Source organism: Periplaneta americana, chromosome 15 (assembly GCF_040183065.1).
Source record: "Periplaneta americana isolate PAMFEO1 chromosome 15, P.americana_PAMFEO1_priV1, whole genome shotgun sequence".
Lineage (NCBI taxonomy): Eukaryota > Metazoa > Arthropoda > Insecta > Blattodea > Blattidae > Periplaneta > Periplaneta americana.
In genome coordinates, this window is record NC_091131.1 from 392,932 (window position 1) to 420,763 (window position 27,832).

Below are 27,832 nucleotides of genomic sequence, written 5' to 3' on the forward strand. Positions count from 1 at the left end.
ACACGGTGATGGTAGTTGTTCACACGGAGCTGGCTCTTTTTCACAGTTCAAATTGGAAAATCATCTGCTGCTTCATCTGTTGCCAACACTCATGGTCAAAAAGAAACTAAACCGTGAGTGGAAAACAACTAAATTGCTACATTAAAGCCTGGTTCAGACGGTGCGTGTTTCTGTGATGTATTCCAAGGTGGCTGCGCGGATGCGTAGCCTGCGTGCTGACTGGCTGGCTCCCGTGTTGCTTAAGGTGATGGTAGTTGTTCACACGGAGCTGGCGCTTTTCACAGTTCAAATTGGAAAATTATCTGCTGCTTCATCTGTTGCCAACACTAATGGTCAGAAAGAAACTAAACCGTGAGTGGAAACAACTAAGTCCTACATTAACAGTAGTAAATGTCGTAATAAAGTAATTAAGCCATAAGTGCAAAACAGTTAAAGTCCGATATTTAATTGTCGTTTCTTAGAAACTAAAGAATATAGAAAAAAAAAAAACAGGTTTGGTTGGAAAACAACGAACATGGCGACATGGTTTCGGTCACAGTCTACTATATACAGTCGCGAAGCTCAATATGTAGTAAAAATGCAAACATGAGTAGTTGCCCACCACTAGGATCGCCTAATCATCGCAGATCTCTCTCTCTCTCCTAGCAGACGACAAAATATGTTACACTTTCGATGTCGTGTTCTTTTGGAAAAATTAACGCCTTCCTTCCATTATTGAAATATTAAATGCATAAAGTTAATTTATTATTTTAATTAAGTATATTAAATTCCACCATAAACTCGAAGATACCTGCAAGAAATAGGTTAATATTATTTTTGTTTGTGCAAAACGAACTCAAATTTACTATAATCGCTTCACTCATTCAAGATTATAGCGATAATTAACTATGAAACCAATAAATATTAATTTGCATTTCCCTTTACAACAATAATAATGGAAATATGAATTAATGGAGTAACTTACGTGTACCGGTACTTGTAGTGTAGGCTTACGTAGTTAACAAAGTGGGATGAGGTTAAGCAATAATAATCACACCAGAATTGGAAATAAAACGTGATCAATAAATTTTATTGTAACAGACTTTTTCTACGTCTCTAGTAAAGTAACAAATAAAAATAACAAAATTAACAGCTATAATTAAAAACATATCCTTTGAAAAAAAAAGTAGGCCTAAGCAATAATAATCCCATCAGAATTGAAAATAAAACGTGATCAATAAATTTAATTAAAACAAACTTAATTTGTCTACGTCTCTAGTAAAATATTATTATTCCAATTATTGTATTTTACCCATTAACATTTTCATTACAACCAATAACAATATTTCATAAGCATCAATGTGAAACACGCAACGAGCTAGCACTCGATGGAAATACGACACAGTCCAAAGTCGACCGTGGACAGTCTATTGTTTCTAGTTGCTAACCGCTTGGAGCGCTTTATCACGAGATTTGCAAAAAATCACCTCAAGCTTCGCGACTGTATATAGTAGACTGTGGTTTCGGTGGTGATATTATACGATCATCTTTGGTTTCCAACCTGCAAACCATCACGAAAAATAACAAGGAAGCTAACCTCGGAAATCCAGCAAGCTAGCCATCCAGGGTACCCATCCGCGTAGCCACCTTGGAATCCATCACAGAAACACGCACCGTCTGAACCGGGCTTAACTTAGCGTCGTGTTTTCAATTTGCTTCGAAACAGCCACTTTATAGACTATCTTTCTAGCTCGTTAAAATCTCCACATTGTGCCAATTTCTAGACATCAATTGCATCAATGATTTTGTTTTGTGAGTACTTCCAAGAGATGGCATGAAAGTACATATTGGAGTAGTTTATTATTACTATTATTGGTATTTGCAGTCCTCAATAATCACAAAATTCTTAAACATTGCCGGCGTATGACACGTGTTTACTTTTACGTGATGTTTTCGTAACGAAGAATAATATTTTGGTCCGCATGCGTTCGTCTAGTTCCAATTGTAAACGAGATCGAATGATTTTGCATATGCCACGTTCTAGTTTTGCGTTATCTATTCAGTGAGCGAGTGGTGTGTGTTTTGACGTTATTTAGTATGATTGTCAGGAATATGAGGCTTCATATCGGAGCTATTTTATATCTCTTAACGTTACTTATTTTCAACTTTGATTATGTTATTGGTTTAGGTGATGTTATATATGCTATTAATGCAGGGGGCGAAGCCCACACGGATAGTTTAGGAGTGAGATATGAGAGAGACCCTTTGCAAGGGAAAGTGGGAACTGCTTCAGATTATGGAAAACGACTTTTGATAGGACGTGTGCCCCCAAATGACCATATTCTGTATCAGACAGAGAGATATCATCATAGTACTTTTGGATATGACATCCCAATTAATGAAGATGGTGATTATGTTATGATTTTGAAGTTTTGTGAAGTGTACTTCAATGCTCCAAATATGAAGGTTAGATCACTATTTTGTAACTTCATAACAAGGTAATATGAGGCTGTATCGTAGCCAGAGGTGAAACAATTACAGTTCTTCTTTTTGAGTGAAATCTAAAATTCTAATTCTATGGTACCTAGGCTAATTATGAACACTAGCTAATTAGTGCATATGTAAGCTACTGATCCCCGACTCATCAGGCGAAAATCATTGGCATTAACTGATGTTAGCCTATTTATTTAAACTCTTCCTTTAGCTAATTTATGGAATATTGGACATGACTTCGGAATTCGTTGAAGATCATGTCCAAAATTTAATGCATTTCGTTTTTCCATACTTTCTAGTACTACATGGTTATATTATTCATTAGGCTATTATTATTATTATCATCATTATAATCGGGTGGTAACAGAAGAACTAGACCAAAGGAGGCACCAAGTTTTCTTTAAGAATTGCGTGAGTTACAAGTAGTATAGAGTAGACCACTAAGCACGTGGTTTTTCCGGCATCCAATACTTACATTTCACAGAATAACCTAGAACTACCAACTCATCTATTGTATGTAGTAATGAATGTATGTATGCCACCATATTGTTCACATCAGACAACACGGAGTGAAGAGGTCAATATTTAAATATGAAACACGATTGTTAAGCCGAAATAGAAATGCTTTCTTGTAGGTGCAGTCCAGAATTCCCCCCTCCCCCCGTCCCCATCCACTATCCAGAAATTTGCACCTGGACCTTGAGCAAACTTAAATATAGGTCTACCGTACTTAAATTACATGTCTCATCAGCACATGCCATTATGGAGGTGATACGTCCATTTATTACTATGTACGAAAGGTGAATAGTTCTAGGTTATTCTGTGGAAAGTAAAAGCACGTGCTTAGTACTCTATTCCGTTAGCAGTATGCAACTGTTAAAGAAAAATGGTGCTTCCTTTGGTCTAGTTTTCCTGTAGAATTAAATGACTACAAATTTTCAGTCTTTATACATCTGTGTAGAGGTCAGTATTACATATAGTAGTGGAGTAACGGCTAGCACGTCTGGCCGCGAAACCAGGTGGCCCGGGTTCGATTCCCAGTCGGGACAAGTTACTTGGTTGAGGTTTTTTCCGAAGTTTTCCCTCAACCCAATATGAGCAAATGCTGGGTAACTGTGGGTGCTGGACCCCGGACTCATTTCACCGGCATTATCACCTTCATCTCATTCAGACGCTAAATAACCTAAGCTGTTGATAAAGCGTCGTAAAATAACCTAGTAAAATAAAATACATATAGTAGTAGGGTGACCAGATTTCCGAAATAAAAAAAAAACGGGACACTTATTAAAGTTGACATGAGTCAACATTTTGTCTAAACATTCTTGCTTGTGTTTATATGTCAGTGAGCAGTAAGGTCCAGTTTTAAAGCAACAAATGCTACATTGTTTACAATAACTAGGCTATAGTAATTATGTAAGTACAGTATGTACCAGTAATAAAATAGCATGTTACTTGGCTTAAGTGATTGTTGACAATTTTTTATATTCTAACTTGTCTGGATTAATTAGGTTAACTTAGCTGTTTAAAAATACTTCAAGTTAATTGGATCTTACATCATATCCATGTCACTGTATTCTGAACTTATTTCATAACAAAATTTTTTGCCTTTTATTACCTTTTTAACTATTTTAAAATTTTCTATGAAGAACAACTGTAAAATCTGCATAATATTTTTTTGATGGGTGAATTTGCTCTAGAAATGTTGGCCTTTCCTTCAGGAAACTATAGAAGTCCATGCATGACAAGTTACCTGGTTGAGGTTTTTTCCAAGGTTTTCCCTCAACCCAATATGAGCAAATGCTGGGTAACTATTGGTGCTGGACTCCGGACTCATTTCATCGGCATCAGCACCTTCACTTCATTCAGATGTTAATTAACGGATGTTGATATAGCATCATAAAAATAACCTACTAAAAAAGAGCCAGTTTCCTCGAACTTTGTTCCAGGCTGTTATTGTTTAGCTTATCTGTTGATAGATTTGTATGATACACTGTTACAATTGACTAGGTTTTAGAAAATTCAGAACACAAAGGCTTTCTGTTCACCTGAAAACACCATGTTCACACACTACTATCTTCTAGTGGAGAAATGGGTAACTATGCCACGACTTCTATCATGAAAAAAAAACTTCCGCGTTTCTTCTACCCATTGGATGCATTTATCTCTATAATGTGGGTATGCTACTGCTTGGCCAAGCTTCAAAACCCGAGAGGGACTTAAGTAACACTGTATACAATTCCTGTTATCAAATTTTTTAGAGTTCCTTATTGTTTATTCCATCTCGGTCTCATGAGAATTGGGCAGACACTAAGATGGTTATCTGACTCAGTTCCTGGTCCTCTGTAAGCTCCTGTGTCTAGTATTTGACTCGAAGCTGCTAGCTTTCCACGTATATTTATGGCTGAACATGGTGTTCATGATCTTAAACTGGTTAAACAGTACAAAGTTGATTAGTCTTGCTCAGTCTGTTTTTTTTTTTATGAATTAGTTCTCCATGAGTTTCTGTATGTCGACCCAATATTCCATTATCAATTCTGGCATTAAAGTCTCCCAGTATTATAAGCATAATTTTTTACAAGTTTTTTGTACAGTAGATACTTCATTACAGAAGTCATTTTTTTTTCTTTCTTGTCCTACTGGAGTATAAACGCCTAGCACTCTTATACATTCTCGTGAGAGTCCCACTCTCACTTATATTCTCTCATTCAAAAATATATCACTGTGTATTGTGTCTCAAGAATTTGAGTACCATAAGTGCTATTCCTGCTTTTGCTCTCATTTATTTCTTAACCCAACAATAAATCTCTATATAATTTTGAATTTTTTTTTGTATCCTGCAGTAGTTTTTTTTATATGAGAGCTATTGATTTTTTTTTAAATATCAAACTGTGTTCCTCATTGTATGTAGTGGCTTGCACATTTCATATAGCAAACTTCATGAAATTTAGTGTAAATAAAAGGGTACTAGTGTGAATAGTAAGAAAAGAAAAATTAAAATTAGGTACGTACATTTAAATGTAGTTTTGCTTTTTAAATACTATAAATGTACAATCGTATAACTAAAATAAAGAATCAAGAATTTAAAATTCAGTGAAAGTTATTTTCTTCTGAGAAAATAACAAGTCACACACTGATCAGCTGCTGTCCGTGATTGCTTTTAGGTGTTCGATGTGGTGCTGAACGGAGACCACACAATTGTTCCAGACTTGGATATCTTTGACAGAGTGGGGAATGGCATTGCCCATGACGAATATGTTCCATTCAGTGTTATAAAGGGTAGGCTGTACTACAATGAGGAAGAGTCGGACATCAGAGGGGGCAAGATCAGAGTCGAGTTTATTAAGGTAGGTCCATGCACCTTAGAAATGATGACTTTTATTTCATTGCATCACTTCCGAATTGAGTGGTTCAGGAGAACAGGCTAACTCATTCTAACAGTGTTGATTCGATGGAAAAATTAAATCCTACTCTAAGCTGTGCAACATTTATAATTGAGGTATTAAGTTACATAAGTGTTTTAAACGGAATGGAATTCACCAGAGCGAAACACGTCGATAAAGGAAAAGATAGCGCACAACAACAAAAAGGAGCTCTGAGGACACTACTATGGAATGCAGAGGGAATTATAAACGCAATACAAATGACGCCAGACAATATGTTCCAGCCATATGACGCAGTGATTCTAACGGAAACCTTTTTAACGAAGGAATGGCATACAGAGAACTTCTAATCTATTAACTCTCTCGCTACACAAGGGGTATATGGAAGACCGAAAGGCGGCATCACATTGCTCCTAAGAGCCAGGCTATCGCCATTCAACATTATGTTAAAAACAGATAATATTCTAATGGTCAAAACTAATCTGTGTGTCATCATATGCGCATACTTTCAGCCGGACTACAGACAGGAAGACATCATAGACGAGTTGACAACAGCACTAAATTCAATACCGCGAAAAGCACCAGTGATACTCGCAGGAGACTTCCACTGTAGAATCGACGCAGAACGCCACAAATCAAAAGCAGTAATCAGCTTCCTAGAAGAAGGGCTCACGCTGATTAACAAGAAAGAAGCCAAAACATACATCAGTTTCAACGGGTGCAGCACAATCGACTTAGTCTTTAGTAACCAAGAAGCATCGCGACAGCAAGTGTTAGAAAGTGTAGTCACGAGGAAACATCTACCAGTGGACACAACATATGTCGCCAATGCACCAGCAAAGAAACAAGAAAGAGTGAAGATAAGGAGAGAACTGGATCTAGCTGCAATAGAAAAAACGGACACCAAAGAAATATCAGACACCATACAAAATTGCAACATAGAGGAGGCAGTACAAATTATGGAACGGTGCATCCAAGACGCAACTCTGAAAAGCAATCGGCAGAACAGAAGGGCGCAACCTTGGTTCAATCAAGAGTGTTACAAAGCAAGGAAACACACAATGATGGCACTAAAGAAAGCACTCAGCACAGAAACAGTGGAGCACCTACAGAGATACAGCGTCAGCAGACGAGAATACAAGAACTTAATAAAACGGACAAAAGAAAACTTCCAGGAGGAAGAAGAACACAAACAAATAGAAGAGGCAGAGCAACAATGGTACAAGGCTATATCACCAAGACAACCACGCTTCCCGAAGGATATACCAATGACTGTATGGGAGAATCATTTCAGAAACGTACTCCAGAACAGAGAAACCCGACCCAAACTGGAGCACATAGATACAGACGTGGTACCATTCACCGTAGGAGAAGTAGAACAAGCAATGCACGCGGCAAAAGTGAAGAAAGCCTGCGGCCTAGACAAGATCTTTAACGAACACCTAAAGACCACGGCAACATATTTCAGAGAAATATGGACAACAATCTACAATAAATGCCTAGAAGAAGGAAAAATTCCAGAGAACTGGAGGTGTGCAACACTAAAAGTCCTGTACAAAGGCAAAGGTAATATAAGTGACCCAAATTCATACAGGGGCATAGCCCTGGAATGCGCACCATTTAAGATACTGACAAGTCTAATAACGAAAAGACTATACAAGCTCGCAGAAGATGCAATACCAGAAGTGCAGTTCGGGTTCACAAAGGGAAGTCTACGCTTCAGGCGGTGATGTGCCTCCAGGAACACATAGAAGAAGCACTAAATAAGCAAAAATGGAAACTACATGCAGTCTTTATAGACTACACAAAGGCTTTCGATCTCGTCAACAGAACAATGCCTATAGATGAACTGGAGAACATCACTGGAAAGAACTACATCACAAGACTATTAAGGAACATCATGGAAAGCAACTATGTGCAAATTGACGACAATATCGACAGATCTCAGCCACTGGAACAGACAAATAGAGTGCTACAGGGCGATCCGCTAAGCCCGCTGCTATTCAACATAGCAACATCAGATGTCTACAAAGACATTGAAGCAGACAATGTCAAAATCTATGCCTATGCGGATGACATGGTGATTCTATCCTCAGACATAGAAGACCTTCAGACAGCATTCAATCACCTTAAAGAATGGGCAAACAAAAATGAGCTAAACCTAAACGAAAAGAAGACAGTCACAATGACGTTCAGGAGAGGAGGTAGAGCAGCAGTCAACGACGTCATAATGTATGGAACGGAACCACTGACAAGAGTCCCACACTTCAAATATCTAGGGATCACCATGCAGACGCAGGGCAATGTATACACATTGCATGTAAAGGAAAAAGCAGCAGCAGCAGTGATAGCCATGAACGGAATAAAAAACCTACACAAGATATCCCTGTCGACAGCAATGAAGCTTTTCGAGCCATAATAACATATGGAATAGATTTAATTTGGGAACACCTAAGGAAAAACAATCTAGCAGACATCGAGAGGGTCAAAGCGACATTCCTGAAGAAAGCATTATGTCTATCCAAATACACCCCATCGCGTCTTACCTACGTATTGTCCCAGGAATCTTTCTACATCGAAGATCTGAGATATCAACTGCTACTGACATCTACAAAGGCATATGACGACGTACTCCAGGAAAGAGAGCAGATATATGTATGGAGTTCTACGCCACCAACGCAATGATGAACACAGAATGGAAGAAGGCCAATTACGAACTGAGACATGTGATGACGCTATTTGCAGTCCATGGGTTTCACTTCAAACTATGTAGCGTCGAAAAATACCACCAGCCAAATGATCATTGTGTATGCAAGCTCTGTGGAGACAATTGTGACAGATACCATGCAGCGAAGTGCGAACGTAGAACAGTGTCATTAACAAAATTTTGCGAATCGTAATTAGGTTACTAACTATATGCACATTGTGCGCTTCTTCTTATTATTATTATAAGTGTTTTAAATCGTAAACAGTTACACAGCAGACCTATATATAGGATTAAATATTGTACATTCTAATAAAAGTTTATACTGTATATCTTATTTTGACTGTGGTTATCAAATTTATCAGTGATTTCCAAGGAAAGGTAGTTTCCCTTAACAAAACGTAATCTCAACTAGGTTAGGCTATGTTTGGTTTAATTTTTATTTTATGAAGAATGGAGTGTTATCTTTCCTTGTGACATTTAAAGGACGGTACCGGTATGGTATTTCTTTTTGGTAACCCATAGACATTCAGAAGTGAAAACATTAATATTATAATAAAAATTTGTTTGTATGGCGATTCTGTAAAAGTCAGTATTTTTTATTGCTGCTGTAGGTTAGCTCGTCACTTCTTACTAATTAAGCCATTAATGTCGATGCTTTTGTGCAATATTTCAGGGTTACAGGGACAATCCCAAGATTAATGCCATCTGTGTGATGAAAGGGAAGATCGAAGGTACAGTATATATATTTTTTAAATACATTAAGAGTAACTTACTCGACTTCTCTTATTAATTCTAATGAAATGTGCATCTTTTTAAAAGTTGAAAGCATGAAGGGCACTTCCCAAGAGAAACATTGTTGCAGAATATCATTGATCTAGAATTAAAGATAAAGCTTTCTTTCATAACAGATATTCCCAAACTACCTCCAGTACCAAGTGAGCCAGAGGCCGAAGAATATCGTGAAGAGATAGAAGATAAAAAGTCTGCAAAGAACCGGCGGCCAAGTGGACCACGGACACCAGACCCTTACTCAGTGGATGACTCATCAATCATGTTGCCTGTTTTTGTGGCGATCGGCGCCTTCATACCACTGCTCTTCTGTCTGTGCAAGCTCTGATGAGCAAGCCGGAACCACCGAACCACTTGTTCACGAGAGGCCTAATTGACACTAGTGCCATTTTCTACCAAATACCAGTGGAACATTATCCCTTGGAGAATGCATTTACAACACTGTTTACGAGCAAAGGCATTTTTATTTCCTGGTAACATATTATTGCACATTTTTTCATGTGTGCACTAACATCTGTTGGCCAGCACAGTACTTGTTCTCGCTCGTATTAGGTTGTATGTGTATTGGACAGTATTTTAGAGTTTTAGATGTTGTTGTTTTGTTATTTTATCAAATGTTATGAGTGACAACACTAGATACACAGTCTGTGTCCAGTGCAAGTGTAGAGTACTTAATATCTTGAGGAATGAGGACTTGTTTTATTTATTACAAATGTTTATTACTCCAGTACTTACATAAATTGAAGTATAAAGAATTGTGGTAGTAAAACTAGTCATGTGGATCTTGTGTTAAAACATCACTTATTGGTTTTAGGCAGTTACGTATGAAGTTGAAATGTATTGTTTTCTTTGTTTAAATCTTTACTAAAAGACAATTTATTTTAAGTTAAATTGTGTTAATAAAGCAATATTTTATATTTTGTGCAATTTTGTGGAAATGTACTGATTTGTTAAGCTTTAAAATTACAAGAAAGTCCACTATTACGTTGCTGAGTGCTACAATAAGGTGACACAGTTTAACTTAAGTGTAACAAGAATTACCGACATTCAAAGCAATTCTTGTTATAAAGGGCGATCTTAATATACAAAAATATAATTTGTTAAGATAAAATTATAGGAATGTTATTCTTATTATGTTAGCTTGTTTTTGAAACTATTGAAAAATATTTATGTGTTGTACTGTATCTTGATTTCACTTTCCCGTGACCCAGCTATTTGCTACTCATTTTATATTCTTTTGTTTGTCTGTGTACACTGTTGTTATGTTATACTTCGAAACACAGAGCATTCGAATGTCGAGAACGAAGCAATCCTACCATGTGGTGACTTCTGAAACAGAGTAGCATTATTGATTGTGCCAGGGATTGTAATGAAATGAAATAGTACGCTTTGAAAACATCATCATTTGTATTTGATGATCATTATCCTCACGAAGCACTGCAGCTCTCTTGTGAAGACTGCTTCATACGGTGTATGTTATTTGGCGTGTTGCATTATAAAACCCATAAAGTCCTCAAATTATAAATTTTCAGAAAAGACGAAAATTTGTACCATTTTAATTGTACTATATTTCGGAAATATAGATACTGTTGTTGTCTAAGGGACTCTTTCGAGATGTCTAAATGGCATGCAGAAAATCAATTGTTTCTAGAATAGGATATATTGTAACTTTAATAATAATAATCATCATCGTCGTGATGAAACGTTCAAGGATTTAAGCCTAGTGGCCTGTTCTGGTCTCATTGTCCATCTAGTATTCTTCTAATAGGGCAACCTTGACCTCGTTTTCCTGTTGGATGGTATTTAAAAATTAAGTTGGCTAACCGAGACACTGTTGGATCCAACAAAATCACTTTATTTTATAAACTCCAGGTGACAGTTCCTTTTACGAATGTTCATGATGATAAAGTTGGGTAACACCTCTTTAGATATTATTTTGGCATGTAGTCTCCATTTATTACTGTAATGATGGATTTTGTCAAGAACTGGTTTAGCTTTAAGTTCCAACAATATAAATAATAATAATAATCATCATCATCACCACCACTTGCACTGTAGTCCGAGATGGGCTTTGGCTTCTTCAACAATTTTCTTCAGGTATTTCTTTCCTGTGTTTTTCTTCTCATCCATTTTGAGCCAAGTCCGTTACACAGTCCAGCTATCTCAATAAATTTTGGTCGTTCAGGCCTTCTTTAGCCCCATGTCTTTGTCATCAGAAGTCTTAGTCATCTTATTCTTGAGGACTTTATGGTAGCGACTATATTATGTTCTTTGTACAATTGGTATAACTCATTATACCTCCTTCGCCATATGCCCCCTTCATTTATTGGTTCATATATTCTATGACTACCTCTGATTGAGGTTCTGGCTGATGTGTACATCTGTTATCAGGAGCACATCTCACTTGATGTGTGTCAGAGGAAGAACAGTTGTTTGCAGTAGCGAGTGGTGACATTTTTCAGAGGGGACCAGCAGTAATGGAACTGTCATGACACTAACAATAAACAGGAGAATTATAAAAAATATGTTAGCTGTACATATTACAACGAAAATAAGACTTAGGCCTATCAGTTATCACCTTCATGTGTACATCAACGGAATCCTCCTTTCTCCTTTTCGGGCAAATTTTTCCATGACGTCATCGTAAAAATGTCTGGCTTTGAATTTTGTTCAATAGAACCTTTTTGATCGATAACAGTAAAAGTCACGAAAGCCTGTCTTCGCACTGAGCGTTCCGTACATGACTCATTACGCGTTTTAAACAGGAAAAAGTACATTCCACTGTGAAGGTGCTCACTGGAATTGTAGCTATTAGGCAGCATAATTTATAAACTTCTCCTAACTCGTTGTCTTCCAAAAACTTTGCTGTCTCAGTCACTGTCCTGCCTGAAAAGTCTGACAACCTATGAGCAGCCACCAACTCACTTCGCAAATTTTCGAAATGAAACAAATTTTTGTAGCCTGATTTTAGAGATGTAAACAAAATTTTAGGAAATCTGATTTTGAAAGATTCAAACCTTTTCGATTCAATAAAATCGATAAACTTTAGTTCTTCTAAATCACGAAATCTGTTTTCCATTTGGCTAACTATCGTGTCAATTATCTCATTGTAAAGACGCAAATATCTCATTCTGGGATCGTCCAATTCACCTTCCCGACGGCGCTTTCTAGGTTCATTCTCATTCGTATTACTTTCTTCTAGTGTTGCATACATACCATCAAAATTGTTTCGATATTCTTGAATGAAAAAATGATCTCTTTCACTTTTCTTATGCAATAATTTACATCAAGAGTCTTTGTCTGGAGAATATTAAATAATGTATCAGTGAGAGCAAAAATATGACTGAAAATTTCCAACAGAAAAGAAAAGGTGAAATCCTTCAATGATGCTAAATATCCTCTGGCAGAAATAAAAGTGTTGCTATCCCAGCAGTCTGGGTCATCAACAATATGCTCCAAAAATGAGATCAGTTCTGTCTCATTTTCATGCATCACATTCACAATCCTAGAGTTGTGATTCCAACGCATAACTGACACTGTTGGAAACCTCTTCTTGACTTCCGATGCATTCAATGCATTTACACACTTTGTTGAATGAGAAAAAATGAACAAAACCACTCAATGTCATGAAAAATATTTTACATTCCTTTATAAATTGCACTGACTGTGATAGAACTAGTTTAAGCCGATCAGCATAACGTGGACGAAAAACACATTGGGACTTTTTTTTTTCGCTAATGCTTGCAACCCATTTAAATAGCCAGAATATGTCGCAGCCCCGTCATATTCTTGAGCTACGAGCTTGTCCTCACACTGAATGTTCAAAAGGATTTAAAATACATGTTCACTTAACGCAACTGCAAAGCGATTATTGCTGACATCTGTAAAACCTAAAAACCTCTCCTGAATTTCACCCTCTTTTACATAATGAATGACAGTGGAAAGTTGAGATAATTTTGCAATATCCGTCGTTTCGTCCAGTATTAAAGTAACAAAAGGTGCATTTTGTACTTCTTTCTTTATTGTGTCTAGAGTTACATCACTAATACTTTCAATAATATCATTTTGAATTCGACTTGACGTACCTTTGAAAACTGTAGTGCTTTGCAAGTGTGTGTCTAATTTGATATACTTGGATAGCAGTGCAAGAACTCAATATAGTTTCCCCGATTAATTGATTCACAGAGTTCGTTATGACCTCTGAAAGGAAGCTCTTGCTTCACGAGTAAGCAAGTTACGTAGATTAATCACTTCATTATTTCTCTATTAGAGTCAACTTCGGCATTGTGTTTCAAAACATCTGCCCAGCATTGTTCACTTAGTTGAATGTCTATCCTTGTTTTACCGAAAGTTTTACATTTCGTTATTGCAGATAAATGTGATTGCGTCTTCTGATGGTGAATCTTTGCTTTGTGAAAATTACTAATATCAGAAAAACCTGCACTAGTTAATACTCCTCTATTGGTTTCAAAAAGAACACAACACAAGTCCAGCAAAATAATTTATTTTTCGATTTACATGCAGTTAGCCATTTTGAAGATTCGTAGTATTCAGTTTTATATTTTTGTACTCATGAAAACATCTGGAGTAGGTCTACCTTTTACTATAATATTTTGCATTTCCTGAAAATTTAAACTTCCAAACGAAGTACCGAACCGATGCTTAACAAACGGTCCAAAACACAACACTGTGACTGTTGGCAGTCGTGACTGGTATCGCTGCTGGATGGCGATGATTCAGACGATGCAGTTGGTATGACTTGCATTTCGAAACGAGTCCCTTTCCATGTTTACAAGCAGCGTAAAACACACAACATTGTTTTAATCCATGTAACACTTCACAGGCACACTTTCAGTACTTAACTAATAATGCACAAAAACAATAAACGTACTAATATATTCTTTCTAACACGAATGGAGACACGGAAATTGTTTACCAGGGAATGCCCGACCATATTTACTGTTCATGTAGGCAAGGGAATAACTTTAAATCTGCTAGTCCAGTGCGAGCTGACTGGTTCCCGTGGCTGGACGAGTCCAATTCTTCAATTGTCATGTCTTGAAACTTTTTTAAATTCAAACATGAGATGTAATAAATTTTATAAGCTGATGATACTTAGAGGGCTAGGCTAGTCCTACTAGTCCAGTGATGGCATGCCACTGGTTGTTTGCATCTGAAGTCTGACTAGTGTAATATGTAGCTAGTTGGCGATGTATGCAATGGAGGGGGAAAGGAACTGGCCACCCTACCCCATTATTTTCTCTTAAGTGGTGCCATGTCAGTATCACTTGTGGTGTTCAGACCTATCTTTGGACAGTTGCCTACAATATTTTTCCATTTTTGACACTGTCCAAGTTTCTGTATCATAGAGTACCATGGGTCTTATTATTGTTTCATATAATTTGACTTTCATTTTTCTTGGAAGAATTTTGGACCTGAAGAGTCCTAGTAACCCAAAATAACTTTTATTTGCGGCTATTAATCTTGCTTGAACTTCTGGTACCATACTGTTTTCTGCCATGACAATTAAACCTAGATATTTAAACTGTTTCATTCTCTCAAAAATATATTCGTATATTAAAAGTTTTTATGGTATTGCTGCCCTTTGAAGACCAGAAACATGTATTTAGTTTTATTCCTGTTCATTTCCAGCCCCCTCACTTCTGCAGCTTTATTCAGTGCTAAAAAATTCTCCTGTAATGCTTCCAGATTCCTGCTGCTGCTGCTGCTGATGATGATGATGATGATGATGATGATGATGATGATGATATCGTTTGCAAATGCTAAAATTTGTGTTGATTTACAATACTGCATTAGTTTGTGAAGTGCATTACAAAATCTCGGAAATTGAAAAACTCACTCTACTCATTTTTCAGACTTTTCCTCGATTTTGTAAAAAGCACTGCCCAACCTTGTATCGTCATATACAATTTTAAAACATTGACCTTTTTGTAAAATAATGACAACAACAGGGCTCACTGGGTTTTTAAATAGATGCAAATGAAATACAAGTGATTTTCTTTAATAAATTCAAATTTACTAACTCAAAATTCATTTTTTAAATATTAAAGTGAGTGTTAAGTAATAGTGTTAACTAATTTAATTCACGGTCCAAATTTTATACCTAGTATGCTTCATTCAAGTAATACGTAAATCAAAACAGAAAACACATAAATATATACACAAGGTGTTGGAGGAAGTTAATATAGTGTAGGTCAAAAAAATCGATTGAACATCATATATATATATATATATATATATATTTTGGATGGTTGGAGAGAAATAATTGGAACATCTTGTATTACACATGATATGCTATGTCACATGGCACTGCCTGACACTGCAATGCAGCACTTGTACAGATAAGGAAATAAAATTTGGAGCTCCCCTTATTGTATAAATTTCGTGTACAACACACTGCACATGTGCAGTAAACAAGAGCCCCTGTATATATGCTACTTGTGGACAGGCGTGCTCCATACAGGTGGACTCCCACCAAGACTTGCTCCAAATTTTAATTCCGTATCTGTACATTGCAACTTACCATATTGGTACTATGCTGTTTTATTGTTACCCTGTTGTATCCAAACTGGAAAAATGTAACTGTACTCGCCTACAGACTGTAGCGATGGAATTTGTAAGCATTCTCTGTGTTCAATGTATTTTGTTTCTGAGCTCGTCCATCTGGTAAAAAGCAAAACCACCCTATCCTTACCACAGAGGCTTCGTGTGAAGGTCGATGGTAACATTGTGCATTTCTCCTGCAGCTGTGGTGCAGTTCATGGAATCCGTAGGCAGGGTAATCTCAGTAAATTATCTGGTGTAATTATTTTATTTCTTACTGAGTTTGTGCTTAATGTGAAATAAATTTATTAGAACAGCAGCAAGATTCAGCATTTTCAATAATATATCTCATCACATTGTTCTAAAATGTGTGTGCTTGTCCATTACCTAGACTTTTTTTTATTATTTTTTAACACATGCCACATTTACAATCTGTCTACAATAGACAATAAGTAAGTATTATAAAAGAATGTAACATGAGTGGAGATGTTATCCCATGACAACACTCCAAAACAAAAAAAAAACAATGTTTCAAATAGCTGTAGTAAAAATAAATGGAAGGTCAAGAGCATTGCTCCTTTTAAGCCTTCTTATTATTTGACTATTATCCAGTAAAGGTATTTTTTACCGAACTTAGAGATTTCTTCTTTCACAATTCAAATGTTTAGGTCACAATGAATGACATCATTACGGACATACCATGGTGCAGTGACAATGGAATGTAAAGTTTTAGACTGATACCTCTGCAGTATTTTAATGTTTAATTTGCTAGTAGTTCCCCACAGTTGGATGCCGTATGTCCAGATTGGTTTTAGTATGACTTTATAAACAAGTTTATTTTGTAATGACAGTTTTGATTTATGTCCCAATAACCAATAGATTTTTGATGTTTTAAAATTTAATTCTTTACATTTAGTTTCAATATGTTTATGCCATGTTAATTGGCGATATAAATGCATACTTAAATATTTAACATCGTCTGCTTCAGGAATTCTTTGTTGTAAAGTGTTACAGGAGGACAGGTTTCAGTTCTGGTTCCAAAAGTAACATGAACTGATTTGTTTCAACTCGCTTGTATTCTCCATTTAGTTAGCCAGTCTTCTGTTTCTTTCAATTCATTCTGCAGGTTTTCAGATGCTGTTGATGGATCTTCATGTGAAATAAGAATAACAGTGTCATCAGCGAAAGTACCCACCAATACTTTATTAGGAATTGGAAAATCAACTGTATAAATTGTATATACTATAGGGCCTTAGACTGAACCTTGAGGTACACCTGAATTTATATTATACAATGAGGAGAAATGTTCTCTGAACTTAACTTGAAAAATTCTCGAAGGTAAGTACGAGTGAAGTAATAAATAATAGGGTTGTGGAAGTATGACTTTCAGTTTGTAAAGTAGACCAAGATGCCAGACTTTATCGAAGGTTTGTTGAATATCTAAAAATACAGCAGAACAATATTTTTGTTTCTATGGCATCTTCAATTTTATTTATGATTCTATGAATTTGTTCTATTATAGTGTTCTCTTCAGAATCCGAACTGATGGTCAGGTATAATATTGCTGTCAGTAAGAATTAGAGACAATCTCTTTAAAAAAAGCTTCTCAAATAATTTAGATAGTACTGGTAACAAACTAATTGGACGATATGAAGTCACTTCATTTGGTGGTTTCCCCTGTTTTGGAATCAAGATAATTTGAGAAACTTTCCACTGCTGGATAATAAGAATTGCATTAAAGAGAGTTGTAATAAACACAATTGCTTTTCTGGGGAGTTCCAAAAGAATTTTAGCAGTTATCAAGTCGTAGCCAGGACACTTCTTTGGATGTAGTTCTGTTTCTATTGCTTTCTTGATATCGTTTGGAGAAAAACTCGGAATTTGTAAACACATCTGAAGTGGGACACTGAGAAATTCGTTAATTTCATTATCATTGCAATTTACTGTAGATGTTGGAACATTTGCTAAATGACTTGCAAAAAGTTTAGCTTTCTCTAAGTCACTTCTGGCCCAATCACCATTGATTTTTCTAATTGGAGATATCGTTCTCTGAGGACGTTTCAGTTTCTTAGTTATTTTCCACAAGGAATAGTCATCTCTATTTGTAGCACTAAGATTTACAAGATAATCGTTGAAGGTTTCATTCTTTAATTCAAAGAGAAGTTGTTTTAATTCTTTGATGCTTTTATTTAGTTTGGATTTGTCTTCAGGTCATCTATGATTTTGCTAAATTGCTCGTAGTTTTCTTTTTTTCTGAAATTTTATTCTTTATTTCTTTTCGATAATTGATGCAAGTTTCTTCTTTGGGGCTCAAAACTGGAGTACATCTCCAAGCAGCTTGTTGAATTAATTTTGTTAAATATTCAGTGGCAGTATCGATGTCTGTGTCTGATTTGAGAAGAGTTCCAGTCTGTATGTTTGTTGTAAAGCAAAGGGGAGTGTATTTTCTTAATTACTGTTACACTTATTGTGGCTATAATTGGAGTGTGATCTGAACAAATATCAAAACAAGATTCGACATCAATATAATTGTTCCTTATTCCATTGACAATAAAGAAATCCAATAAATCAGGTATTTTGTTTGGATCTGTTGGCCTGAAAAAGAATTGTTACACATTGTTGTAATTCCCTTCCCCTTGGAGTTGCCTATCTTGAGCCCCACATTGGATGCTTTGCATTGTAGTCACCCCCTACAATAAATTTGTGACTTAAATTTTGGAAAAAATCCTCGAAACTTTCACTAGTGATTTTATACTTAGGAGGGCAGTATACTGCTGAAACAGTTAGTGGTCTGCTCTTATCTTCTACTTTGACAGTAGTTGCTTGAATATCCCGAACTTCAAATTTACGCAATTCGTATTGGTGTAAATTTGATTTAACTATTACTGCTGTTCCTCCATGTGCTTTTCCATCACCTATACATTTGGCAACAGAGCCATTAGTTTTCTTGCACTCCAGTACTTTTGCACTTTCTTTAAAACTGCACTTTTTTTTAAGATATTCCATATTCATTTCTTCATTGGCGCTGCATAGGATACAGGAAGGTGTACTGAATATTCCTATTCTGTATAGTTGGCTTGATAATTTAATCAGTCACCAATCTAAACAAAACAACAGCAGATTTTCGTGGTGCTTGTGGAATTTCTTCAAGATTTCTTATTATTATTTCCCACAGTTTGCCTGTAATTTCGTCCTCTACCTCTTTTTATTTTTATTATTATTATTATTATTATTATTATTATTATTAAATGAACGTGAATAATTTGTTTTATAGAATGGAAAGAAAGTGGCTGGCTTTGTTTCTGTATTATTGCTGTACCTCTTTTTGCCAGAGCATCTGCTTCTTCATGTCCATGTATATTACAGCGTGAGAAAATCTATTGTACCAGTACATTAACAATTTTTAAAAATTTATAAAATCATTTATTATTTTTCTAGATCCCTTGATTTTGATGACCAAGCTATTGCTTGCATGTTGGCTGGTAAATCTGACAAAAATTACGACTTTCTGAAATTTATTTATTCTGTAAAGCTATGTAGATAGTTATTTATCCATCAAAATTTGGTTGAGTATGGACCAACATTAGGTAAACTTAAAAAGGAGGGCATGTAACTTCAGGTGATCTGAGTGATCCGTCTGTAAAGATTTGCAGCCATTCTGTATGTGGATTTTTGAATTCATGGTATCAAGTTATAATCTCATTATTGTTGTGTCAATATCCGATTTTTTTTTTAAGTTTTCATCCAAATATAAATTATATTCTTTAGATTGTTTCTTTACTAATATGAAGTTTTCTCCAGCTGTGGGATTTCTAACTCCTGTTTTGTATCTTTTACAATAGTCAAAACCTCTTTTGTGTTTTGAGTCTGTTTGATGATACCCAAAAGTTCCAGTGACTGTCAGATATTCTAATCAATTTTTCATACTGTATTAGATCGTGTTTGGAAGTACTTCCATAGCGGTAGTTGGAGTGGTCTTCACTGATCCAGTTATTAATCTTAAAGCTTTATTTTGAAGCTGATTAAATTTTTCTAGTTTTCTCTTTGGAACATTTATTAAGGCTTCACCACAATATTTGAGAACTGTTTGACATATTGGTAAGGTGTGTTAACCCATTAATGCCCGTAATTCCCTGAATGAGATTTTAGCGTGATATTTATGTTATGTGATCCTGGAAGAACCCTAAGCATTATAATGTTATATCATTCATGTACCTTCAACCAAAAGTACCATTCTAGGCTGGCAACTTTAGTTGCCACTGGGCACTTGTGTGTCTAATATTTTGTTATTGTGAAATAAATGCATCTTACTTCAATAAAAGCTTTTGCTTTATTTAGCACTAACAAATTTACAAACACCACATCACTTTAGACTATTATTTTTCACTCAGTCCATAATTGTTATGTCTAATTTAAGGGAAGAGTCGATTTTATTCAACACCAAATAGTCCTCATGCATCATGAAATGTTTTGAGACATGAATCAGGAAAAATAAAAATGCAAACTGCAGTTGTGAAGAGATTATCGAAGTAGAATTTTATTCCTTGTGGTAACTGCACATGATCAACCAATCCCAAAGCAACATTACTTCCTTGGCCAGGATCTGTTTCAGGAAGGCAAGTTGAACTCCCACAATATGGTTCAGCATGAAAGATAAGCCCAGATGGATCAGCAGCAACCCACAATTTGAATCTGACGCGCACAGTTTTTCCCCTTATGAATTGTCATGGTGCTAAACAGTTCATAGGATCATACTTTCATCAATGCTTACATATTTGCCAGACACTTGTTTGAAGGAAACGTTCATTATATGGAAGAGTTGTCTCACTTTATAGAGAAAATCAGAACATGTAATCCGTCATTATTTGCTAGGTGAAGGAATCTCAGTAGTTCATCAAATCAGTTGTGTCGCATAGATTCTGATACTAATGGCAAATGAACATCTGAATCGCTTTTCCAATAAAGCCTTCTTGATGGCACTTTGTGGTACCCAGACAGAAGTAGAATACTGATTAGAATAAGAATCTCTTCCATTGAGGTATTCAAATTATGTATAAGATGCTGGTTGGTTTCCATAACTATGAGCTGAAGTAATTCTGTAGAGAAAAAGGGTCTAAGACAGGCTCGCAGAAGTGGGCGCCAATTGTGACGTTGCATCACTCATCGGAATACGTCACTCATTCCTTCCTTCCACCCCCGCGTCATTGACTTGGTAGAAGAGGGAATTTGTATTCATTGTCTATGTATGTGATTGCGTACGGGTTACAGTGACGTGACTGTGGACAGGGAACCAACGCTTTCCCCATGCTTTCCACTCCTCTCTCGCCAGTTCAGTATCCCTGGTCTAAGAGCATATAAAGGGGATTTTGCTGTTTCTCTGTATGTAGATCTTTAGCGTTTGGTCGAATATCAGGACTCCCCTTCTTGATTTTGAAGTTTTCACTCTGCTACCTTTGCTCCATTTTAGATTTGAAGTAGTTAGCTTCATTATTTTTCGAGGCTGTATTGGAACATTTCCTGCAAATGAACATTGAGTCGCTGACGAAGCATTGGACTTCATTGGAACCATGGATGAACCATAGCAGGAGTAGCAGCATTAGTCTTAGTAGGAGTAGTATATATTCCAAAAGTTCCTGTAAGTGTAGATACAGCAGAAGTGTCTGAATGATACCCATCGTCAAACTCTAGGAGAGCTCGAGAGAGAAGTATTCTAGCTGGAAGGTGATCAACATTGTCTTGAGCTTCATTATACGAGAGGTCTAAATCCTGATGTTTCAGCTTTCTTCTCCTCGAATGGAGGACCGATTGCTATGTTATTCACCGTGCTTTCTTTGTCTTCCCCAATATCCAGAATTTCGTGAACTGTTAAAGATTTTACCTTTCCTTTTCTTGGAATTTTGTGAAATCCTAAAATAAACATAAATTTTATTCCAATTGCTTCATAATGAATGTATAAAATCTCTATACTTACAGTTTCATATACAGCATATCTATAAAACAATAATGCAATAACAGATGAAAATCAGAGGTATTAGTTCAAGATATTACGTAAATAAAAATGTATTACGGCACGGAATCGAACAACGAACCAGCTAGTAGTGAAGGAAAGAATTGCTATAAAAAATTTATAATATGTCATTGTTCGTTTCCAGCGTTAGCAATGGTAAAATTTGGAAGAATTTGTAAAATGGATAAACAAAGAATCCTAAGTGCCCACTGGCAACTAAAGTTGCCATACAAATTCAAACCACTCTAATGAAATTGTGATAAGTTGTACATTAAAAATTTGGTTAGTATAATAAAATTCCACATATTGTTAATAGTTTTATGTAATTTAAATTGTTGTGCAGCAATTGTTAGATGTAATTATACTTACATTATTGAAGGAATGTGTAGCAATCGAAAATCTTTTGTGTGCACTACTCATTAATTTCTTCTGTACTGACGACATAACGAATGGATGAGCTAAAACTCAACACGAACTAGAGGAGGATATCTTAATCTTTATACCAATTATTGTGAACAACGAAAAAAACTGAAATCAACCATTCAGTAAAGCATTATTGCCTTGGCAACTTTAGTTACCACTGGGATATAATGGGTTAAGAGTCTAATACATCTTCATTTTTTCCCAGCTAATCTTTTCAAGAGAGAGAGTCATCTACCTGCTTTATCAGTAATATAGTTTATATGCTTTTTCCAAGTCTTTTTTTATTGATAAAAATAAGTCCAAGATATTACGTTTAATTTGTTTCCTTGAGTTCTTTACCATCATATTGTAAGTTATAAAAGTGTTTTTTGAGCAGCTTTTGTTGATACTATTTGTTTTCTTGGGTCAGATATCCAAAATGCTGAATTATCAGCATATGTGGCCACTTTCATGTTGTTTTTTCTGTTTTAGTGGAAGACATTTGCATAGATATTGAATGAAGCTGTACTGACCACCGAGGAGGGTTACCCTATTTTGTGATGTAAAAAAAGAGGACTCCAATAAAAATTTGTTTTAATATAATATACTTACTAAGATCGATAACAAATAAATATGCCATGCACTTTTATTATCGAATGTAACCATATGAAAAAACTTTTTCATTTTAATTCAGTCATTCGCTGCGCCCATGAATACTTCTCAATGCATACATTTTTTTAACGGGTCTGGGCTCTTCTTTATGTGTGAATGTGTGCTAAAACTTCTTTCCACATTCAGAGAGACAAGTGGGGCAAATTTTATGTTCACTCTGAATGGCAACTTTGTAGACTTAACAAATTCCACAACATCCAGATTATTCTGAAGACTAGCCTTCAAATCCTATGAAGGGCATGGGCTTCACATGCTTTAACTTAGGAAACAATGGCTTCAATTGGTTGACTGCTGAAATCTTGTCTGTAACCGTTAGAACAACTTTTTCAAACTGGATGCCACCCGGCCACAGTTTTTGACACAAGTCCATGAATGACTGCACATTTCTGCAATTCATATATCTTGAATAACATGGGCTTAACTTTTTCACCTGCTAGGGGGAAGACCAAAATATATCGATCCATTGAGTCTGAGGTTTCATGCAGCATGATTTCCACATCGTAATCTGACACTTTCTCCTTGATGCTTTGTATGGTTTCTTGATAAACAGGCTGAAGATATTAAGTACTCTGGTCGGGCACTGACGTCCGTGTATGTTTTTCAAGAAACCTTTTGAAGGCTGGATGGTTCACCTTATTGAGTGGACTTCTTGCCTAAGATAAAACTGCACACAAATCAATGCTAAATTTCTTTACATTTTGGACCTTGGAAAAGCACTGCTCAAAGGTGTTTCGTAATAGCAGCTGTCAGGATTTACTAGTTTGAAGAGTCTTATTCTTTTGATGCTTCAAACTAGAAACATCTTGTAGGAGGTCTCGCTAGTGTTTCTCTAATCTAATGTGATTCCTGAATTGCAAACAGTGCATCATATTATAATGGTTTCATCAGTTTCAATGAAATCCTGCTTGAATTCATGAAAGAGGGCGAAATATCGCAATTTGAACACCTTTGGCATTGTGAATCCTTATACTAAAACTTGTTAAGTAACAAGCAATTTCAATTCACTAACAGAAGTGTATCTGTAGCAGTTAATTTTTACTCCCCATTATATTAGATTTAAATTTCAAGCTAAAACTCAATGCTGTTGTCAACTACCATACTGATTCCAGTTAAATTAAAAGAAAATGAATGCGCTCATATTTCCCATTATTGTAGGTGTGCTGTATTTGTTTTTCTTTCAGTCCTGCGTTCACTGAGAGCAGACAGGTTCACTGCGAGAAGTTGATTAAATGTTTAGGCTAAATGATAAATTTAGAAAAAACCGTTTCTTGGGCATTAAAAAGTAAATAGAATAATAAAATGCGCTGTGGAAAAATAAAAAAAGAGTAACAGAAAAAGGTCAGAAAAGGAGAAGAGTGAAGGGATAAAGGATAAAGGTCACAGAAAGGGGGAAAAAAAGTGCTGTAAAATTACCTCTATTCTCAATTTCATGGAAACGTCTAACACAGTGGTCATTAGCACACTGCACCCTTGGAGTAGCGTCTCTTACCCGCGGAGAAGACACTGCACTAAGGTGCATCCATAGCTGCTGGCAGGTATGCTCTCTACCTCTTCCTGCTGCACGACGGGGCACAACACGTTGCTCCGCTTACCCTTTACCCATTTCAGCGAGTGCTGAAGACCACTGGTCTAACACATTGGTTTATTTCAATAGCTCTAATTTCCCCTACAAAGAAAAGATGCGCACCTAAAAATCCTAACCATGGTTATGACTATAGACAGAGTTAGGACGATAGCGTTAGATTAGGTCGTGAGTAAAAAAAAAACTCTTGTCATGACGTACCAATATGTGGGCGTAATAAAAGACATAGGCTACCTCAGGTAGCAGTATTTCTCGCATTTCATCAAGCAGTAAATGCCGCGTGTAGAATAACATTTATTTTATTTACCGGAGCTTTCTTAAATAAAGCCATTAGACAAAACATACAAATAAAACAGGCAATAAAAGATAACATTGAGAAAAGTGACAAACAAGTAAGTAAACAGACAGACAGTTGAAGTTAACAGAGTAGGAAAATTAGCCTGTACCTGATCGGCAAAATTACCGGGAGGAGATTCTTGCGGTAGTTTAGATAGTTACCTATGTATTTAGTCCCAGCTTCGACTATGAGGAATACGTCACCTTACATAATAATCCATGGTATTAGAACTATTCATGCACCAGTGTTTATCACTCCAAGGACAGAAACTTGCCTCCAATTAAAGTGCACCATCGGTTCGCTATTCCTAAATAAGAAATCGATCCAGAGATATTTCTGTGTGAGGCAAGTGACGTTTCGTATGCATCGGCATTTCACGTTGTCAGTTGTGATATAGCCCTCTTGGTTGTGACTTGTGGTTATGGTGAATAGAAGTTCGTAATCGCGCCATGTTTCCTATAAAAGGTGGTGAATATAGTAATGTAAATGTGTACGGAAAAGCATATTGTATCATTCAATTGGTGTAATAAAGTGTATATTTTGACTGATATTAATAGAATTAGTTATTTTTTATATGCTGCGTAATTAATAATTTTTTATTACTTATACGGAAAATGTGACTTGCATGACTGTAGATTTCCGTTTATAACATTTCCTTCAGGTTTTAGTTGTGCAACAAGGCACTGTTGGCCGTCGCCATATACGCGACGACAGTGAATATTTTCGGCCGTATAAAAAATCGTCGTTTCTAACGACAGGGAGTGCCCTGCTCCCGAAAGGGTCTTTTTTGAGTTTGTATAAAGAATTTTCTGCATTACAAATTGATTGGTTTTACCGGGACTAGGTATTTTATAATTTATAATAATTAATCATGGCTTGCTGAAAAAATGACGGGCTTGAATATTATTGTCGTATCTCCATGCGGAGAATTCTTCTCCTCTAGTGTTGCTTTAGATGTTAGAGGATTTTACAATGGAAAAGAAACCATCAAGTCGCGTAACTCAAGTCCCTGGGAAGGCAAGCGGAACTGAGGTGAAGAAGAGTCAAGGTAGGGTTAAGATTATTTAGCAATAAACACGAAGTTAGTATGCGACCTTGATAGGACCAATGTACAACACCAGTCTTATCTATTAGGTCTTACTATAATCCCCCTACTTATAAAGTAAAATCATTAATTTAATTATGTTTACTAGTAATGAAGACAGCTTAGTACGCGTCTTATTTTTCAGTCTGAGCCTATGTGAGCAAACTGTAAATTCAGACCACTTGGATTTCTTATTTTTAAAGTGAAAACGGACTTAAATAAGGTAAGCTTAGGCCTATTAAGAAACATGAACTTTATGAGCTAGCTTTTTAAAAGCAACTCGGGTGCATTTCACAGCCTTCAGTCCACACACAGCAACGACACTTAGAGCGCTGTAACGTTGTAGGCCTATAGCTACTCCAATTCTACTAACTTACTACATAGGCCTAGGCTATTTAAGGTAATTATTTACTTTAGCTGATGGCGCTTTTTCTCGACGAAATTAATACAGAACTCCTTTATTTGACTTGGGGAATACGTTACAAACTATTAAAATTCAGCGGAAAGCAATGATTTTCATTTTACCCGATTTGGTGTACCTAGTATTTACAACTTAAAGTTATGGACAATCTGCAGTTTCCTATTGCCACTTCCAACGGACTCCAAACGAATATTCACACGTTTATCACTGGGATTGTGGCACTGAAAATTAATTTTGAACACTTTTGTTACAGCCGCGACACATTTCAATTTGTATTGTACAATATATATGCAATTATCAATACAATGACACAATAACACAGAATCAACTTAGGAAACGTAATTAACAGAGTCGCAGTTTCACTACACTTCCACTAGACGACTCTGATTTCCAGCAGATAGGTCTAGCAGGAATGCCAATATCTGCAAACGAAATGAAACCGCGAGGAATGTTACAACAGGTGTGCTAAACTTTGGGCAAGTTACAATAGGTGTGTAGCACATTAGGTTAGGTTTTGTTAGATATGTAAGATAATATGAATGGTTACCACAGTTGGCGACACTGCAATCATTCTCCCACTCCACCTCAAATAACGTCACAACAACGAAATATGGCCGCCTTCTTCCTTCAAATACGACGATTTTCCTGTATAAGTAAGGAAGCTATTTAGGGCGGGTTGGGTGGGACCACAGCTCTCCCAGTGATCACATCGAGTTTTTGCTACTCCACACTACAAAACTAAGGTATTTTCGGTGTTTGTTTTTAATTCCCTATACTGGCAATACCAAATTCAAGATTCACCCAATAAAAATTGAAATGTATTCTAAATTGATTTCCAGCGCCACAATCCTAGTGATAAATGTGTGAATAGGCTATCCATTAGGAGACCGTTGGAAGTGGCCATAGGGGACCGAAACTTGACCAAGGTTAGATTAGGTTAGATGAGGAGATAGCTAATTGCCATGTGGCCGAGGAATTTGACAAGGCTAGAGTGGGTTAGAAGAGCGGGAGCACATTGCTGACAGTGCGTTTTTTTTTAAGCCGTTCATACAGCGCTGCAGCAAAAAGAGTGTCCAGCCAGTGAATAGGAATTGTAAAGAATGGACAGAGCGAATTTTCCTGTTCTATTTTCTGTGCACATGCGCCCCATTAGCATGTACTATAATTCCAAAGACCACTGTGAGGACATGTTCTTAAATGCATTGCAAATAGTGCGCTGAATTCCCTCAGTGATGTCATCGATGTATGTTTGATAGATATGATGAATCGCTGGAATTCAGAACAGTATGTTTTGAATCTATGATAGAGACGCTTGAAACTTGTGAAAGTGAAAATGGCAAAATTTTTAATAAATGAAGTTGAAATAATATTTCAAGATACAAATGAAAATATCAACCTCCTTCGTACAGGTAATT

General features: G+C 36.2%; 2 protein-coding genes across 2 annotated transcripts in view; both read left to right on the forward strand.

The window, feature by feature from the left end:
• Positions 1-1,806: 1,806 nt before the first annotated feature.
• Positions 1,807-16,235, forward strand: LOC138715779 (malectin). Its single transcript, XM_069848841.1, has 4 exons — positions 1,807-2,445; positions 5,634-5,816; positions 9,233-9,290; positions 9,468-16,235. Exons 1-4 carry the CDS (start codon positions 2,077-2,079, stop codon positions 9,674-9,676), a joined length of 819 nt encoding a protein of 272 aa, XP_069704942.1. The 5' UTR covers positions 1,807-2,076; the 3' UTR covers positions 9,677-16,235.
• A 9,345-nt stretch (positions 16,236-25,580) lies between these two features.
• Positions 25,581-27,832, forward strand: part of LOC138715780 (E3 ubiquitin-protein ligase RNF10) — a 33,553-nt gene continuing 31,301 nt past the window's right edge. Inside the window, exon 1 of the mRNA XM_069848843.1 lies at positions 25,581-25,960. Coding sequence (XP_069704944.1) covers positions 25,867-25,960 — 94 coding nt within the window. The 5' untranslated portion in view covers positions 25,581-25,866. The remainder of the gene's footprint in view (positions 25,961-27,832) is intronic.